The following is an 18,609-nucleotide window of genomic DNA, read 5'->3' on the forward strand; positions in this document are numbered from 1 at the left end:
GGGCCTATCTTTTGCCTTTCTTTGTATTCTCAGAACTCAAAACAGTGCCTAATACATAAAAGGGAGAGAGAGAGAAAGAGAGTGAGTGTGTGTGTGTGTGTGTGTGTGTGTGTGTGAAGGAATAAGCAGTTATATAGTGCTTTATAGATATTATTTCATTTGCTCCTCAGAACAACCCTGTGAGGTTAAGCTATTGTTTTCATTTTACAGTAGAGGAAACTGAGGCAAAGAGAAGTTAAATGACTTGGTCCTGAAGGATCTGAAGCCATATTTGAACTCAGCTCTTCCCACCTTCAGGCTCGGTTTCCTTTTCCCCATTAATTGACTGATTTCAAATTCAGTATTCATAAATGCACCATACCATGCTTATCTTGTTGCTTGTCATTCATAGCCCTGTAGTTTAGGCAAAGAGTGACAAAGGGTAGCCAGCCTTCAAGATCTACTGCAATCAGGATTCCAAGTTTTAAAAAGGATTAGGGACTGACCAACGGGTTATATATATATATATAATTTATATTTTCCTAATTCTATATTATCATTGTTTTTGATGAAAGTGGATTGGGGTGTCAACAAATTCATCATCTATTCTGATGGGTAAAACCACTTGATGTATTAATAATATTTGTGATATTGAAAAAGATTCCTCTGAGCAAGAAATACTGAAAAGAAACCATGACCACATGGAAACATGAGCCATAAGAACACTGTTCCAATTAAAGTTCCTGTTTCTATATTTTTATGTCAAATACAACCTTAATCACTCCAAAGGTCTCTAGGTCAAAAGAAACTTGTTCATATGGTTTTGCTCACAATGCTGACAAACATTCACACTTCACTGAACTAGGTGTGTTTGCAATATGTTCAATACCTTGGCTATGCTTGTGTTTCATACAGCATGCCCAGAAATTTCCTTGGCAGCTTTTGTGATTCATGTCTTTAGGTTCTGTAGCTATGAGAAATGACATGGTGTAGTGGATAGAGAGCTGGCCTTGAAGCCAAATAGGTCTGGGTTCTAATCTAACTTTTAAAACATATGAGCTGTCTTAGAAACTCTCAGTGCTCTAAGTAACTTTCTTGCAGACAGTGCACCTTGGTATAGGGATGGTACTCATCTGGGAGTAACTTTATACAGCTATAAAAATCACTGGTCCAGCTTGAGGATGTGTATTTAACTGTTGTTAACAGTTATTTTTCCTGTCTCAGCTTTAGAGCATTTAGGTTATTCTGTCTCAGCTTTAGAGCATTTAGGTTATTGTCTTAAAGTATTTAACATTCCTAATAGAATATAACCTCTGGAGGGTGGGGCTGTTTTTAGTTTTTTTCTTTGCTCCTAGCATGATATCTGGCACACAGGAGGCTATTTAAGACAAGCCATCAGATATAATCCTTTTCCGACACCTTCTTCCTCCAATTCATAACAGGGTGCAGAGATGAATCTGACCTCAAAAAGACTCTTCTTTCTGAGTTCAAATATGGTCTCAGATACATACTTAATTAGCTGTGTGGCCCTGGGCATACACCGTTTGTTTCAGTTTCCCTAACTGTAAAATGAACTAGAGAAGGAAGTGGCAAACCATTTCTCTGTCAAGAAAACCTCAAATGGGTCATGAAAAACTAGACACAACTGAAATATGACTAAACAACAAGGAAGAGCAATAATTGACTAGAACCTGAGAAATCTAAGACTTTGAAGCTAGGACAAGAGATTGAGAGTAATAAAGAGAACAGTTTGCTTTACTAATATGGGACTATCACATCACTTGGAATACCATAGTAGACTCATTTCCTTTGGGAGTATATACTTCTGTTGTCCTGTTAAGTGACTGCAAAAGACAAGAGATGCCTCTGCAGTTAAATACTGCTTGACCAAAGGATCAATGAATCTTAGATCAGAAGTCATCTGGTCCAACCCGTTCATTTTACAGGTGAGGAAACTGAAGCTATAAGGAGCCAAGGGAACTCCCAAAAGTCACAATGTTCATATCAGAGGAAGCCAATGCCCCTTTGCCTAGATCAAACTGCAGATGAAAACAATCAGATGAGTAAATCATTTTATTATTCCAAAAGGTGTTTAACATTTCAAAGCATAGTTCAAAGATCCAAAATTATTAAAGTGAGCAAGTTCTGGAAGGTTGCACTAGCTCTTCAATTGCATTTTAAAAAGAAAATTTAAGAACTAATTTTTATAGAGCAAATCCAAGAAAATAATGATGGAGATGGCAAAGGGACAAAGGAGATTTATTACTGTTTTTTAAGAGTCAGGTTCAAACCCTACCTCAGATACTTTAGACTCTTGGCTTCAGCTTCCCATCTGTAAACTTGGGGCAAAACCAGTAGCCACCTTAATTGTGAGGGTCAAATTAGACAGCATGTGTAAAGTGCTTTACAAAGTTTCAAGTGCTATATAAAGGCCAGCTATTTTTGTGGGTATGTATAACAGAGCATATTCTTTGATTTCTATTATATCAAAAATATTAATTTTAAGACAGCTGCTTTTATTAAAAGAAAAATAAACTCATTCCTTGACCTCTCCACTCCCTTAATCCAAAATGAAAATGAATATGCCATACTAATAATATCATAAATAATATTGTTGGAAACAATGACTCCAATGTTTATTCTTTTTTTTACCCAGGATAAAAGGTCCCTGATCATGTATGACATATGGAAATGTGAAATGAATTACATGTGTAAAAGACCATCCATTACTCCATAGTGCCAGTGTCTTTAAGACCACACCCTATAAGCTTTTTCTTCATGGAAGTCAGGAAAATGTTTTAGGAGTAGCACTAAAAATGATTTTGTGAAAAAGAAGTAAAAAATCCTTTAGATGAAGATAGCATGCAGTAGAAAAGCTTCAGGTGAATAACCAGGTACTTCTTCCAGGAACTAGTTTCAAGTTTAACTAAAGAGGAAAGGTATAATTTCTCTGGGATCCATTGCTAATAGAATTCAAAAGAAGGGAAGATTAGAAAAGGAAAACAAAGAAAGAAGCAAAAGAGAAACAGGCAAAAAAAAAGTCAGTTTTACAATAGGGAAAAGAAATTTATCCCAAAAAACAGTTTCTTAGAAAATGATGAATTGGTTGCTAAAACTGATCTTAAAACAAAGTTAGAATTTTTGTTCAGTTCTATTCTAAAAATAAAACATGCCATTTAGGGTTCTACCCAGGTAATGGTAAAAATGTTAAATTCTCAGAAATGGAAAGCTAACTTCAATCTCCAAGAGAGCTGGTTGACTTTACAACAGTATTTCTGCATCTAAGAGTCACCAATCTGGATCAGAAGTAAATTGAAAATAAGGCCCCAGGTCACTAGGGCCCTTTGAACACAAAGAAGAGACTGAGAAGAAGAAAGTAAAGTAGCTCTTCTCAGGCTTTGTTCTCTCATTGCTAAATACTGACATTGCTTTGGATATGGAGTTCTTGACTAGACTGAGACTGAGTTTAGTGAGAGTTTTGAATCCTGAATCCAAAGCTTGCTAACTAACTCAGCTTTGGGTAAAGTCACATAACCTCTTTCAACCTCAATTTCTTCATCTATGAAAAAGATATAAGAGAACCAAATTCACTATACTACCTGTCTCACTGGATTGTGGGAAGGAAAAGCACTTTGTAAACCTTAAAACCCTACAGAAATTGGAAAAGTAGTTAATATACTGCAAAAGGCTTTCAGCTTTACAGAAAAGTGGGGACCTGTTAGCCAGAAAAATAGTTTCCCAAAATTCTTAATGTAGGTGTAAGATTTCATAAACTAAGATTTTTGGAACATCTTAATATAGCGTGAGATTAACAACTGAATAGCAGCAGTAGGAACAACTTAAAATCAAAGGAATATTAATATTATCAATAACAATTGTCAGAGACAGTGAAATATAGAAGAGGGAGAAAGGACCTCCCATATTCAAGGAGAACTGGGTTCAGGTCTCAACTCTGACAAATGACAGTTGTATGATAGGCATACAACCTAAGTCTCCCTACCATAGAAAACTCTCCCAAGATTTCCTTATCTCAATCATTTTGGTGCTAAGGAATATTTTATTTCAGAAAGACCAGAGCTGGTAAATCTTTAACTATTGAACTTTTTATCATTTGTAAAAATGGCTGTAGATCTGCATTGGTAGAAGACATGTCTACACCAGAAGAGTCTTATTTTAATTAATTTACTAGACAAATATGAACAAATGTCATTTGTATAGTTCTCTTAAAGTTCTCAAAGTGCTTTACAAAAATTGGCTATACCTTCCCCATTAGGTTCTGTTGTCAAGCCCTCTCCAAAAAAAAAGGGGGGGGAAATATTTTTAAATAAAGAAGGAAAACATCACATTTCCCCTAGTCTTAAAAAGGGGTCTCTGAGGAGGAAAGGAAGTCTCTCTTCTCACTGTATTTCCTGGCAAAACCATAGCAGAGAAAATAACAGAGAAGACTTGTGAAAGAAGATAACATGGTGGAAAAGGAACGTGGTGATAGCAGCTAGCTCTGTCAACAAAGAGAGATGCTCATTTAATTAGTTTGTATGTCTCTATATGAGTTCGGGTGTGTATTAGATCTCACTTTCTGAACACTGGTGATGCTTTATCAGGGGAAGAAAACCCCTGATGCAAGAACTTCTCGGTTAAAACATTCTAGTTTAGGTCATCGTAGACAAGTATTGGTCTGAGGGAAGGAGACAACCCACCAGTCCAGATTGGTGATCTCTACAGCTGCAGAAACATTGCTTTTTTCAATTCCTGAAAAAGAAGTCAGAAACAGGTTGTTAACAAAATAGCTCGACAGCTGTAATCCTCATTCAAAGAACTGATCCAGGAAAAGCATCTGAGTATTGATTTAACATTAGATATTACAATCCTTGAATGGGTTATCTTTTATCTCTCTTTGCATCCCCAGCACTTATCATCACAGTACTCTGTCACACACAATAGTTGATTAATGAATGTTTATTGATTGACAGACAGTGGCTAACTTGTTGAAAGATAAGTGTGTATATGGAAAAATAAACACATACACACCCCCTAAGACATATATTTCTTACCGTGGTGAATTAAATCCACTGTCCACAGTGATACTGCTACTGTCCATACTGTCCAGTCGGGCAGAATGTGTTGCTCTCTGGCTGTTGCTGTTGTCACTCTCCTTTGGGGCAAGAAGAGTAAGATTCTTCTCAAATTTTCTTTGTAGATCTCTTTCTTTCTCACGCTCTAGCAGCCACTGCATGGTCCCCACATCGTCCCGATTCTTCTCCTCCTCTGTGTTCTTGTGTGCCCCTTCCTCAGAGTCATCATCATCAGAGACATTGTAATAGTCAAAGGAAGCTTCCTGGTTGCCACCAGCTTCCTGCTGTCGTTGGGAATGGGGCACAGCTTGGGGGATGGAACCTGCAAGGGACTGGTCCAGGATCTCACAGCGGCCTGGCAAAGCATCAGGAGATGACTGTGGGTGAGCCTTCAGGAGGGAAACGGTTGGCTTGTGATAATTGTTCATGGACAAGGCGCTATGGAGTGGTTTGAAGAGTGTGTCTTTACTGAATATCTTATCCAGGCTGATTGACTCTGCTCCATGGTGGGGAATCAGTCGTCCATTGGCAACAGGGTCAGTGGCTGGGCCAGAAATTGCTGCTAAGCCTCCCCCTGGCCCTTTGGGCGACTCCTCTTTGTGCACCACAGGTTCTCTGTTAGGGTGCTGGGGCTGTCTCTCAGAAGACGACAGCTTTTTCATCCCTTCAGTCAAGGTCAGAGTGTCTGGATCATCTTTGTTCTTTCCCAAAGGTGGTGGAGCAGTAAGGACCGTCTCACTGGAGGTGTTACATTGAAAATAGTCATCCATGGAAGCTTTGGTTGGACAGGCATTGAGTTCATTATAAGGTGGCAAACTCTCTGGAGGTTTGCTTTGTTCCGAAAGGCTACAAGAATTGGGGGGATCAATGCTGCCACTGATGACTTCGGGTTTACATGTCTCTTTGTAGCTTGTGGATGAAATGTGAGCCCTTTGGTGACTGACAGTCTGGGTAGGCCGTAAAGTACTATCATCAGTATAAGGTTGGCTAAGCATTGGATCATCTTGGCTACAAACTTCAGCTATGTCTTCAGTTGTCCCTAAAGAAACAGTACCAAGGGGGCCTTTGGAATTATCCATTGACCTGGATCTCTCCTTGGCTTTATTGGACCTCTCATTCCTGGACCTTCGATCTTGGGTATGGCTGTGACTTCGATGGACCTTTGAATGAGAACTTCCCCGTGAAGGTTCAGGAAAAGGCATCTCGGTCCTCCTCTTGGCCAGTTCACCAGACACGTCCCATTCTGGTGTCATGGGAAAATGAGGCTCGATCATGTTGGGATGGCTGTGAGTGATGAAATGATCCCCTTTGTGTTCAACAATGAAACATCCTTCCCGGGGTGACCGAGTCAGAGGATCACCCAGGTCATAGTCTCTGTCTGCTGTGATATCAAGATGAGAACCATCAGAAGGCTCTCCTCCTTTGGACCCACGTGTCTTGCTATGGGAACGGGCTTTCCCATGGGTCTTTCGATGGTTCCTACTCTTCTTGCTCCTCCCACTGTGATGGGCGGATGATCCTGTTTTGCTCCTTTGAGCTTTTTCTTCATCAAGTTTCTTCATTAGTGCAGTATGCCTCATGACGTTTTCTACAGTCAGATCTGGGTTAATGCGCCTGATAATCTCCATTTCTACCTCTCTAGGGATTGTAGTAGGTGTCTCCTCATCTCTCAGAGGCCATTCCTCTGGTGGAAACTGTGCAGAAAAATTAGTTAGTTGTTTTGTCTTATCTTTCTTGAAACTTAGCCTAAACAATTTCAGCCCAAATTTTTTGGACTGTTTTTCACTGTCTTTAGGTTTTGAAAGTGTCTCTGTCTTATAAGAAAAATTTACAGTACTTTTACTTTTTTCAGTGGATGGCAATTGGCATAGTGAAGGGGGGCAGTCCTTGGCGGCTTTCCTCTGCAGCGTAGATGCATGCATACTGTGCATGTCTTCTCTACAACAATGGCAAGAGTCGCAGTGATTTTTGGGTAATGTTCTGTCCCTGACACAGCCCGAGGTGGAGGGTGTGATAGTTCCTGGCTGTGGAGAGGTACACTGAGTCCTGTCAGGTATCCTCTCATCCAAATGATACCATTTACTATTAGTTCTTATGAGGGAAGGAGTAATAAAATAAGTCTGTGGGGTCACAATAAAATAGCCATCTGGAGTGGGATAGATTTTCCTCTCACGAACCAGCATGCTCAGTGTGTGCCGGAGGATTTCTTGGCTTGGAGTTGGAACACCTGAAACCAAAGCAATACACGTATTAGAAATGATGAGCTATGACCATTAAGCATGCTAATAGATATTTTAATTCTTTATAGGAATCCATAATAACATTGCTAATTACAAAATGCCAAATAAGAAACATGTTACGTTATTATTATGATGCCAGTGTTTAACCATCAGTAGGCAATTGGGGGATTTTTCCAATGGGAGAAAATTTACCAATTAATAAACAAAAAGTAAAGATATGGTTCTAGAGTTTAAAGGTACCATTTTTATACACAAATTTGAGCTGTACTGGATTTCAGTTAAAGTGCCACATCATTCCCAAGTACAGCTCAAATCAGATTAAAATACCAATTGGAAATTTTTAATAAAATAAATTAAAATAGTACAGAACATATATAATATTGACATATGGTTTTCTAAGTCAGTATTTGGCCAGCAGAAATACTTATATATGTAATTCCTGTTTCTATTTGAGTTTGACACTCCTACTTTAACTGAAATCCACTATATACAAAGTACTTCTGGCATCCCACTGTGACTTTAGGATGCAATGCATTGTAAAATAAGTGAAAGGAATCACATTAAAATTGAAGAAAGTATGCATCTGAATATATGATCAGGCCTAGAATCTGGTAATTACTAATGGGTATTGAGAGAAATTTGCCTTCTTGACACATAATACTGATGAGTAAAAATTCCTAATGGAAGGCTCTGACCATGTCATTTCCTTGCTTCAAAGACCTTCAATAGTACCTCATTTTTATAACCTAGCTTTTGTATCTTATTGCTTTTAAAACTCTTTCTGAAATACTCTAATTCAGACCACTTGAAATTTTTTTGAATACTACCTGGTTTTCTGATCTCTGCCTCTTTGGAATTTGCATCCTAAATCTACAATACCCTCTCTCCAAGACATTCTCTACCCATTTAAAAAAAAAAAACGCTTCCTATGATTCTTTTTCCCTAGAATAAATATCATTTTTTTTTGCAATTTTCTTCTCCTTCCTATAATCCCCTCCACACTAAATAATTAGATAAAGAAAAGTGAAAACCTCATAAACAAATATATAGAATCACAGCAAAATTCCTATTGACCATGTACAAAAACATGTGTCATTTTTCATTTTAAGTCTATCGTCTCTGGTAGGAGGTAAAGTGCATGCTTCTTCATCTATCCTGTGGAATTGTCACTACATTAAACAGAGCACTCAAGTTTATCAAAATGTCTTTTCTTTATAATGTTGCTGTCATTGTATAAACCATTTGTCTAAATACTTTTCACTTCACTCTGCTTCAGTCCATAGAAGCTTGTCCAATTTCCTCTGGAACTCAGCATTTTGTCATTTTTTAAGACTTAAAGATATTGTTCCATTACATGCATATATCAGTCTGTCTAGCCATTCCCTTAAGTCTCCGGGTTTTGGGCTATCATAAAAAGAATTGCTATAAATATTTTTGTGTATAAGAGCCCTCTTTTTTTTGTTGATTTCTTTGGTCTAGTAGTGATATCTGGTCACCAGTGATAGCTGGTCGAAGGGTATACATAGTCTGGTAACATTGGGGGAGGTATTGTCTGACTTCACATGGTTAGACCAATTAGTATGCCAACAGTGCTTCTGGAATAGTTTGAGTCAAAGAATGTTGTTTTGGTTCAAAACAAAAGATAATCTATTGGAACAGAAGCAACACAACATAGAACATGTATACAACAGAGTTAATTTAAGGAGTTCATTGTTTTGACTATCTCCCAGCATCTAGCCTAGAGCTTGGGAAATAGTGGGAACTCAACACATTGCTTTTTTAATTGAACTAAATGCCAGTTTGATTATGATAGATTCTTCTCCATTTTCACATTTTTATCTGACTGAACACCTTGGGTTTTCAATACAATTCTCTTTCACTGACACTTCTGTGAATGGTTTATAAAAAAAATATTGAGGGCAGACAAGAGGACTTTCCAGATGTGTATAATGGTAAAAGTATTACAAATACAACATAGATTCTATATTTCATTTTAAATCCATATTCATTAAAGGAAGATTTCTAAAATATGGACTTACACAAAAAGCATTTCTTTAAATGAGCAAAATGTCTGGTTAGTCAGTAAACTGAAGAGCTAATTGGTATCTAATCTCAGTATTTCTGGGATCTCCAAGACTATAAGTCAACTTATTGATATGATTCAACTCTTCCTTCTAACATTTGACAACAGTTAAAATTAAAGTGTAAAGACAGTCAAAACCAGCAAAACCTGATTGTTAGCACCCTGCTGCACCCTTTTCTGACTCTCCACTCCAATTATTGCATAAATGGGAAAGTATCAAAACAAGACTGAGACCCATGTTACATTTTCCTTTGTTTCATGAGTATACATGCCCCAAATAAAAAATATTTTTAAATTATAATTTTCATCAACTGACTAACATTCTTGCCACAAACAAAAAGATAAAAAGAAATGTGGCAAATAAAAGAATGACTCACAGATATTCTTAGAGAGATAAGAGTGGAGTGAATTTTATTGTAGGTCCAGAGGGCAACATGAAATATTACTTCATTATGGTCATTGTATCAGAGATGATAATTTCCAAATTAAGATTACTATGAAGATAATTGCAGTTTATGCACCAAGCTGGGAATGAACAGGTAAAGAAAGAACTTAATAGGATCTTCCAAATTAAATTAATAAACTGATGCTTGGTAACTGTAATGCAACAGAAAAAGGTGGAAAAAGACAAAGACAGGGAGAACTATGTGGGAAAGTATAAAAGAAAGAATGAAAGAGGCCAAAGTTTCAAGAATTAACACAGAAATTTTGTGCACCTTGGGATGCTTTCTTTGAAAAAAAGAAATGACAATCAAATAACATCACCATGAATTAACTTTCTGTGTACAGGCAGGCTATCAAATTATTGGACCAAAGACCACAATTTGTAATATTTATAATAAAGGATTAAAAAGCAAGTCAAATATTGCCTAACAAGAAAAAAAAAAGAAATGAGTGAAGTGAGACAGGATTAGAATTTAGGATTTAGCCTTTGATCTTATAGTTGCTTCTAGGGATCAAGCTCAAAGAGTCTGCTCAGAGGCAGAATTTGAACTCAGGCCCTATGAATCAAAATTTAGTGTTCATTCTACTATACCACACCCAAACTAGAATAAGCTATCAAGGAGATTCTAGGGTCTTCTTTCCTGGAGGTCTTCAAGAGAAGTTTGAGGATCACTTTTGGAATTTTCTATTTTAGGACTCCATGGCTGACTAGCCCTTTTCTGACGCTGAAATTTTGTAACACAGTCCTCTGACATCCTTTTCCTATTCTTGCTTTCCCTTGTATAGGTGGAATATTTGGGAAGATGACTACATTGGTTCCCACTATGAGAGAACCAACAAGGGGAGAGCTTAAGAACCAATGGATTGGGGCCAGTTCCTTATAGGGCTCCTGAAAATCCATTGTTAAATTTTTAGTGTGAGCATTTTACCTCAGAGATTAACAATTGCTATAAATCAGAGCTTGATTTATTCTTTTGTTGACAGTCTAGATTTAAGAAGGTCATTGAGAAAATGTAAATAATGCAGATTAAGTTTAAGAGTATATGTTCAGGGTAGCTAGAGCACCAGCCCTGGAGTCAGGAGAACCTGAGTTCAAATCGGCCTCAGACATTTAATAATTACCTAGCTGTGTGACTTTGGGCAAGTCACTTAACCCCCATTTACCTCACACACAAAAAAAGAATATATATATTCATCACAAGGGATGACTCTCTGGGAAAGGAGACAGGGATACTTCTGCTGATTATGGTGATGTAAGAAAATAGAAAATAATATTAAAAACTTATTTTAAAAGAAAAAAAGCCAGTCAAAGAATAAGTTATAGTATACATTTGAAATAATCTGATCCAGAACCATCTAAACAAGTAATTAATAAACAAAGTTTGAAAACCTGGACCACAGAAATCTTATTGATATTAATCATAATGATTTTATACTGTATTTTAACCAATGTAACCTAATTTTAAAAAAAATACCAGAAGAGCCCAGAAAATACCTTAGTCAACAAACATCTAACTTGTGTGCCAGATGGATAGAGCTGACTGCCAAAGGCAACACCAAGGCAGAATATAAACTTGTTTGTAAAATCTGACAAAGAAAGATGATGGATAAAGATGAGCAGGTTTATCTCAAAGAGCAGAAATTGTAGAGGTTAAAACTAGTTTAAGAAATCTTGGCAAAGCATCCAACTAAGCAAAGTCATCCCAAGGGCATTTAAGGATGAAAATGGAAGGAGGTCAACAAACAGAAGACAAATGAATGAGATTTGTAAAAATCATTATCACAGGCTGTTTTCACCATGGAAGACAGCAAAACCAGTTCACTTAAGACTAACAGCACAATCCCAGGTGTACTCATAGGGGAAGGTGAAATGATAATATAAAGAACAAAAATTGGGTTTACACACACAGTAGTTGTGTTTATATATAAATGTGTGAATTTATATATTGTAGATAAGGAATATGATATGTGTGTGCACACACTTTTCTATATCTGGGAGCCCTAAAGAGAGAAATGATAATAATGAAAACTCAAAGGAGTTGATGAAGTTGTCAAGAGTATTGTAGAAAGAGAAGAGAGCTTGGGACAGATTTATCTGCATATGAACTTTCCAGTTCAATCAGAACAGTATTGTCACTATCATACAAAAGTTCTGTCTGTGTCTAAATTAATGATTTTCTCTCCCACACTCCCAAAATACAAGGCCCATCATTTCCAGAGAGTTAACAGATAAAATTGTTTTGCATATGTTAGTTCAATCAAGTGAGTTAACATATGTGAGGTGTTTTGCAAACTTTAAAATGCTATAACTATATAATTAGTTTTATCTCAATTAGGTCATAAAATCCTTATGGGATGATGTCTTCTATTTCTTTTGCACCTCCTCCAATACTCAGTACAATTTTAGATGCTCAATGTGAATATATGTATGATTAGTATTTGAAATTTATAAAATATCACTGAATGTGGTCAAAGCTCATGTAGTTCTGACACAGTATTTCTTCTTAAGGAGAAATTCATTTAATTACCCTCCAATAATTCATAAAGCCTGCCAAACACTGTGTAAATGCTTCTCTAATGAATGTTTAAGTCGTACAGTGATTATTATTAATGGAATAGCATCACAGGTTTATTTAATATATGCATGATAAAAATCTTACTGAACAGAAGAGACATGCAAATCATACTCTCTCTCTCTCTCTCTCTCTCTAATTTGGACTACCCCCCCAAAGATGACACCCCCCCCATTTAAATTTCACATTGTTGGCCTTCTAACATTCCTCTAGAAGTAGATTAGTCAAGATAATGAAATTTAATGAAATTATTTTCTGTAGTTGGAAGATAGAAAAATGTGAGAGTATTTTCTATGGTGTTCTTTCAGAATCTTTCCTTATTCATCTATGTAAAAAACTATATGAATCTAATATTGGCCTATAATTCCTATCATTCTAAAGTAGGGTGTAGATGAAGCAGTAATCACTTTTTTCCCAAGTTGTAGCTATATCTATATACATTTCTATAAGATGAACCATGGAACTTGTACCATTTTCCTGAATTAGCCACTGAAAACCACAATAGGGGCAGCTAGGTGGCACAGTGGATAGAGCACTGGCCCTGGAGTCAGGAGTACCCAAGTTCAAATTTGGCCTCAGAAACTTAATAATTACCTAACTGTGTGGCCTTCGGCAAGCCACTTAACCCTATTGCCTTGCAAAATCCCAAAAGAAAACCATAATAAATAATTCTCCAGGGATTATTTTTTCTTACATAGCACATCACCTTGCCTACAAAGAAATTCAAAATGTTTCAGAAGCATTATGAACACAGAGGGCATTACCTCCCTCTATTTAAGTACTACTCCAATGCTTGACTAAGATGTGAAAAGACCTGAGGTCCATGAAAGCCAGGCCATGGTACAAGGTCTAGCATATCTTATGCAAAGCTGGAAAAACTTTAAATATGGACTGCCTCAATAACAGACTATATTTAGACCTAGCTAAGTTTGGACACAAAGAAGGGATTTGTGGTGGCCACAAGAATCTTTGGAATGGGGGGTGGGGGGAGGCCAAAATGCCACTTGGACTTGTGCGGTCTCCAGAGTGATGGCAGCAGAATGATGGAAAAGGAAAAGTAGATCTAAAAATTATACAGTTCACAGACTGTTTACAAACATCAACTTAAGTGTTGGCATTCTCTATGTATGACTTTTCTTCATCGTCAACAAGTCAATACACTACTGGAGGGACTAAACCACATCAATACTGACATTCTTCCTGTAAATTAAACCAGAAGGCAAAAAAAAAAAAGTTAGAGCTAAATGGAAAGACAGCTCTCAGGTTCTTGGAAAGGCAAATAAATGAGTTGGCAGGGGCCTGGATTCATCCCATGCCCAAAGGCAAAAAAAACATAATTTCATAAAATACTTAGTCATCTCACCTTACAGTACTACTCACAAAAAGCATAAGCAAACAGACCACCATGAAGATAATTGCAGCTTATGTGCCAACATTCACTGAAGAAGATGAAGTATATAGGACCTATTTAGACCTTGACAAAATTCTCTGAACTCTGACAGCATATACCTCAGTACTCAGTGACATCCATGTGAAAGTGGGCACTGGGGAAGATATTTTTCCACCAATGTTGAAAAATAAAAGATGATATTTTTCCACCAATGTTGAAAAATAAAAGATGAGAACAAGAAATGAAAGGTTATTTGAAGACCATAATCAGGAGCCTTTCACCTTCAAATCATGAGTACTTCAAGGAAAGAGTTGGGAGACAATAAAGCTAATGAGCTCAGTGATTAAAAAAATAAAAATAAAATAAAATAAGACAATAAGGAATAACTTATTATAAAAAGAAAATTCACTTCAGAACTAATTGTGTTCCATCATATTCTCAGCAAATTAAAGACAACACATCATAGGATATGATGACAATAGCTCCAACCCAATCTGTTGATTATTAAAAATAGGAGTTAGTCAAATGTAAAGACATGTACAATGATTATCATCATTTTCTAGAAAAATATAAGAGATGTAAAATACTTTTCATGATGAGGACCTTAAAGGGACCAACTACCTTATCTCTGCTTCAAAAAGACTAATCATGAAAAACATCTTCCATCACATCTCATATATATTAGATAACAAAAAAAGGAAAGTAACAGTTGTTGGAAATACTGTGGAAAAACAGGAGCATTAATGTACTGTTGATGGAGTTGTGAATTAGTCTAGCTAGCTATATAGTTTGGAAATATGCTCCCAAAGTCACTAAGCCGTGAATAATATTGCTTTATCTGGTGCTTATAAGGCATATACACCAAAGAGATCAAAGACAGAAGAAAAGACCTCAAATATACAAAAATAATGGTAGCAATGCTTTCTTATAGTAGGAAAAATCTGGAAGTTAAGGGGACATTCATCTATTGGGGAATGATTGAAGAAATATGGTATATGAATGTAGCAAAATATTATTGTGCCATAAAAATGTTAAAATTGATTCACATGGAAGGAGTAATAATAAGTAGCTGTAAACACCTGCCCTGTATTAGGAATAGTGAAAGTTTCTGAGAAAACTGGAAATGATGCACAGAGAAGTGGCCAATACTATTAAGAAAAATAACTTAGAAAAAAGAAAAAAAACTAAAAAAAAAAGAAAGATTCAAGAATTCTGCTCAATGTAAAAATCAACAGTCTTGCAGAGGATCAAAGAGAAGGATATCTTCTATTTTGTGACATGGAGATGAAAGAGATATATCTTTGAACACTGTTCATTAGGTTCTCTTAGCTTGCACTCTTAACTTGACTATGTATATTTGTTATGATGGTTTTGTTTTTTTGCTGTTGCACAATGAGCTAAAATAAAAAAAAAGGTACCAGCTAGTGGGATGAGTGAGTCAATCTTGTCCTTGCACATCAGCACAATTATTTCATCTCAAACTGGTCAGGCTTAATGGCATTTGCTGTTTTGGTAAAGTAATCCAACAAAAATTCTTAGTCATCACTCTGCTTGGGAAAAAAAAAGTTAATTAAAAAATATATTAGGGGTGGCTAGGTGGCATAGTGGATAAAGCACTGGCCCTGGAGTCAGGAGTACCTGGGTTCAAATCCGGCCTCAGACACTTAATATTTACCTAGCTGTGTGGCCTTGGGCAAGCCACTTAACCCCATTTACCTTGAAAAATCTAAATATATATATTACTTGTACTCTGACATCCATTTGGATGGGTAGGTATTGCAAAGGTCATGATTTTGGAGGGAAGAAAAAGACAAGTGGAGGATAAGTACAAATTTTTAAACTAAAAATATGTAAGATGGATTTCAGGTAAAACTCTCAAGCAGAGTATTAAAAAGAATGATTTTTAGCAATTCAAAAGCATAACAGTTATATCTAAGAACCATCATGGTATTTATAAGGAATGGATCATGCCAAAATCATTCCTGGGTATCAGTGAGACATTTAGCAGTCTTTCATGATATATTTGTGAACAAGATGGATTGATAAGGTCGAGATCAATCAATCAACTAGCCACTTTTTTAATGAGGGATTTATAAAGAATGGATCATGCCAGACTCATTTAATTCTTCTTTTGGATGGAGATAATATCATGTGAATACCATAGACAGAGCATGCATCTGGATTGCAGTAAAACATTTAGCAACATCTTTCATGATATATTTGTGAACAAGATAGATTGACATAGTCTAGATCGATCAATAAAAACTTAATAAATGCAACTACTATGTACCAGGTATTAGATTATATAAAGCATGTTTGGAGTTTACTGCAGGTTACTGGACACCAAAATAATGAGTTGTGCTCAATGTCAACTTGGAGGGACATCTTAGCAGATCTAGTCCTTGGTCCCATGTTCTTCAAAGTTGTATTTTTAATATAATGAGAAATAAGATTAGTTTTGAATTCAGAAAACAAACCCAGCATTTTAGTCAACAAAGTATATATGGAAATCAAAAAAAGCTGATGTGATCTTTGGTTCTATTAACAAAAGCAGTGTTCAAAGCCATGCAAAACATATTCTCATAAAGTTGGAATAGGAAATACAGACTCTACCTAAGAGCATCTTATTCAATGTTGAACACCACATTTTAGGAAGATCACGGGAAAAGAAGGGGGGGGGGGTGAAATCTTATCCAAGGAAGACAACTAGAATGGTTAGACAATATCTAATACTGGAAGGTTGAAAGAACTAAATATACTTAGCCAGAAAGAGAAAAGAGTTTGAAAGAAAATGAGAGTTGGATCCAAATATATGTAGAATTGTCATTGTAGATTTAGAAGATTCTTTCTACTTGGAAAACAGTGAAAATGGACATTTGAAACAGATTTATCAGTGAGGAAATTATTAAAACTGAAAGATCAAGAGGTATCAATTACATGATGTGAAAATCCAAAACCACTATTATTTTATTACTGAGAATATTCTATTGGCACCAAAAGAATGCTTTTTCTATGCTTTTTCATTCTGTGTAATTCTTGTCTGTGTCTTCCCATAAATCTTCTACAGGTATTCTACTCAAAATGCTGAGCTTTCCCCTAGACTTTTTGGTATCATGTAGGTACCTGTGGATCTCACAGTGATTTGTTTTCCTTTTTTTTTTATGGATGCATAATTCCAATTCCTTTATCTGACACATACTTCTTCATTGCTAATAGGTTTCATCCTACTAATTCTTACATTGCTGATGGTGTTTCACCCCACCATTCACATGTCCATCACTCCTTACTAACAATTCTTTGAATAGTGTGCTATTACATGATTCACAGTTACGTGATCATGAGAAGAAAAATTTTGATGGGCTCTTGTTTCAGAGAGAATCTTGGAATATTAAAGAGGTTAGAAAAACACTAAAAAATTCTTCCAAATACCATATATCTTGTTCTCCTAATCAAATTATGTTTGGTGGTCAATGTAGTAAGGCAGTCAAAACAATCCAGCACCTTCTTATTTTGGGTTAACAAAAACACAATATCCACATCGTGGAAAGTAGTCATACAACTATATCCAGGTTAAACTATATGTGGTGAAATGTATTAAATTCTGGCTTCCACCTTGAAAGAAGGATAGTGGGGAAAAAAGTGAAGCATATGCAAGATGGAAGTGACAAGGGTAAAGAAACTGGTGTATATATATATATATATATGAGTAGTTGTCGAAAGACCTAATTAAGTTTAACTTTGAAGATAATTAGAGGGTAGGGTAAAACATGGACATAAGGGCAAAAAATTACTTCAGCTAGGCAAAAATTTTGAAAGGAGGTCATATGGCAGTCTATTCTGATTCTACCACTCTGTTTGCTTATTGTGCATACATGCATGTTCATCCCATATTGATCTGTGAACACATTGTATTCCTCTAGTAGAATAGAAATTGCTTGAGAGTAGGGATGATTCACTTTTGTATTAGTATCGCCAACATTCAGTAGGCACCCATTAAATTGATTATTTCTAACCCTCCGCAGAACTAAGATGAATGGGTGCAGTTACTGAAGAGAATGTTTTTGACTTCATGTATGGAAAAAATTAAAGTTGTCCAAAAATTAGACAAGGCAGCCTCAGGAAATAGTATCCTATCACTGAAGAGCTAGGTGGCACAGTGGATAGAGCACCAGTCCTGGAGTCAGGAGTACCTGAGTTCAAACCCAGCCTCAGACACTTAATAATTACCTATGTGTTCTTGGGCAAGACATTTAACCCTGTTTGCCTTGCACAAACCTTATAAAAAATGGAAGAAAATTCACATTTTGGTCACTCCTCCTGAATCTCTTCCAATCCTGTGATATTATTTTTTTCTATTTTAATTTTTTTATTTTAAACAAAATTTTTACATCCTTTTATCCAATTACATGTCAAAACAATTTTCAATTTTGTTTTCTTAAAATTCTGAGTTCCAAATTCTTTTTCTTTTTTTTCTTTCTTCTCCTTGGAAAGGAAAGCAGTTTGATTATGATTAGTCATGCAAAACATATTCTCATAATGTTGCAATAGGGAAACACAAACCCAAAAGAACAAGAAAAATAAAATTAAAAAATTTTGCATTCAGACTTCATCAATTCTTTCTCTGAGATAGATAGCATTTCTCACTCTAAATCCTTTGAGATTTTCTTGAATCTTTGTATGGTTGAGAAAAGCAAAGTCATCAAATTTGCTCATTGTACAATATTGCTAATGTATTATTGCAATACATTATTATAAATGTATATTAATTAGTGTATAATGTTCTTCTGGTTCTGCTCACTTCAATTAGCATCATTTCACAGATACTATT

General features: G+C 36.0%; 1 protein-coding gene across 4 annotated transcripts in view; it reads right to left on the reverse strand.

Moving 5' to 3' along the window:
* The window catches only part of STOX2 (storkhead box 2), a 364,781-nt gene that overhangs the window by 15,140 nt on the left and 331,032 nt on the right, over positions 1–18,609 (reverse strand). For all 4 annotated transcript variants that reach the window (XR_012476932.1, XM_074228904.1, XM_074228905.1 and 1 more), the window contains one exon: positions 5,031–7,278. Coding sequence is in view for 3 of the 4 variants with exons in the window: in XM_074228904.1 (XP_074085005.1) it covers positions 5,031–7,278 (2,248 nt within the window). In the remaining variant the exon portion in view is untranslated. The remainder of the gene's footprint in view (positions 1–5,030; positions 7,279–18,609) is intronic.

Source organism: Macrotis lagotis, chromosome 3, assembly GCF_037893015.1.
Source record: "Macrotis lagotis isolate mMagLag1 chromosome 3, bilby.v1.9.chrom.fasta, whole genome shotgun sequence".
Taxonomy (NCBI): domain Eukaryota; kingdom Metazoa; phylum Chordata; class Mammalia; order Peramelemorphia; family Peramelidae; genus Macrotis; species Macrotis lagotis.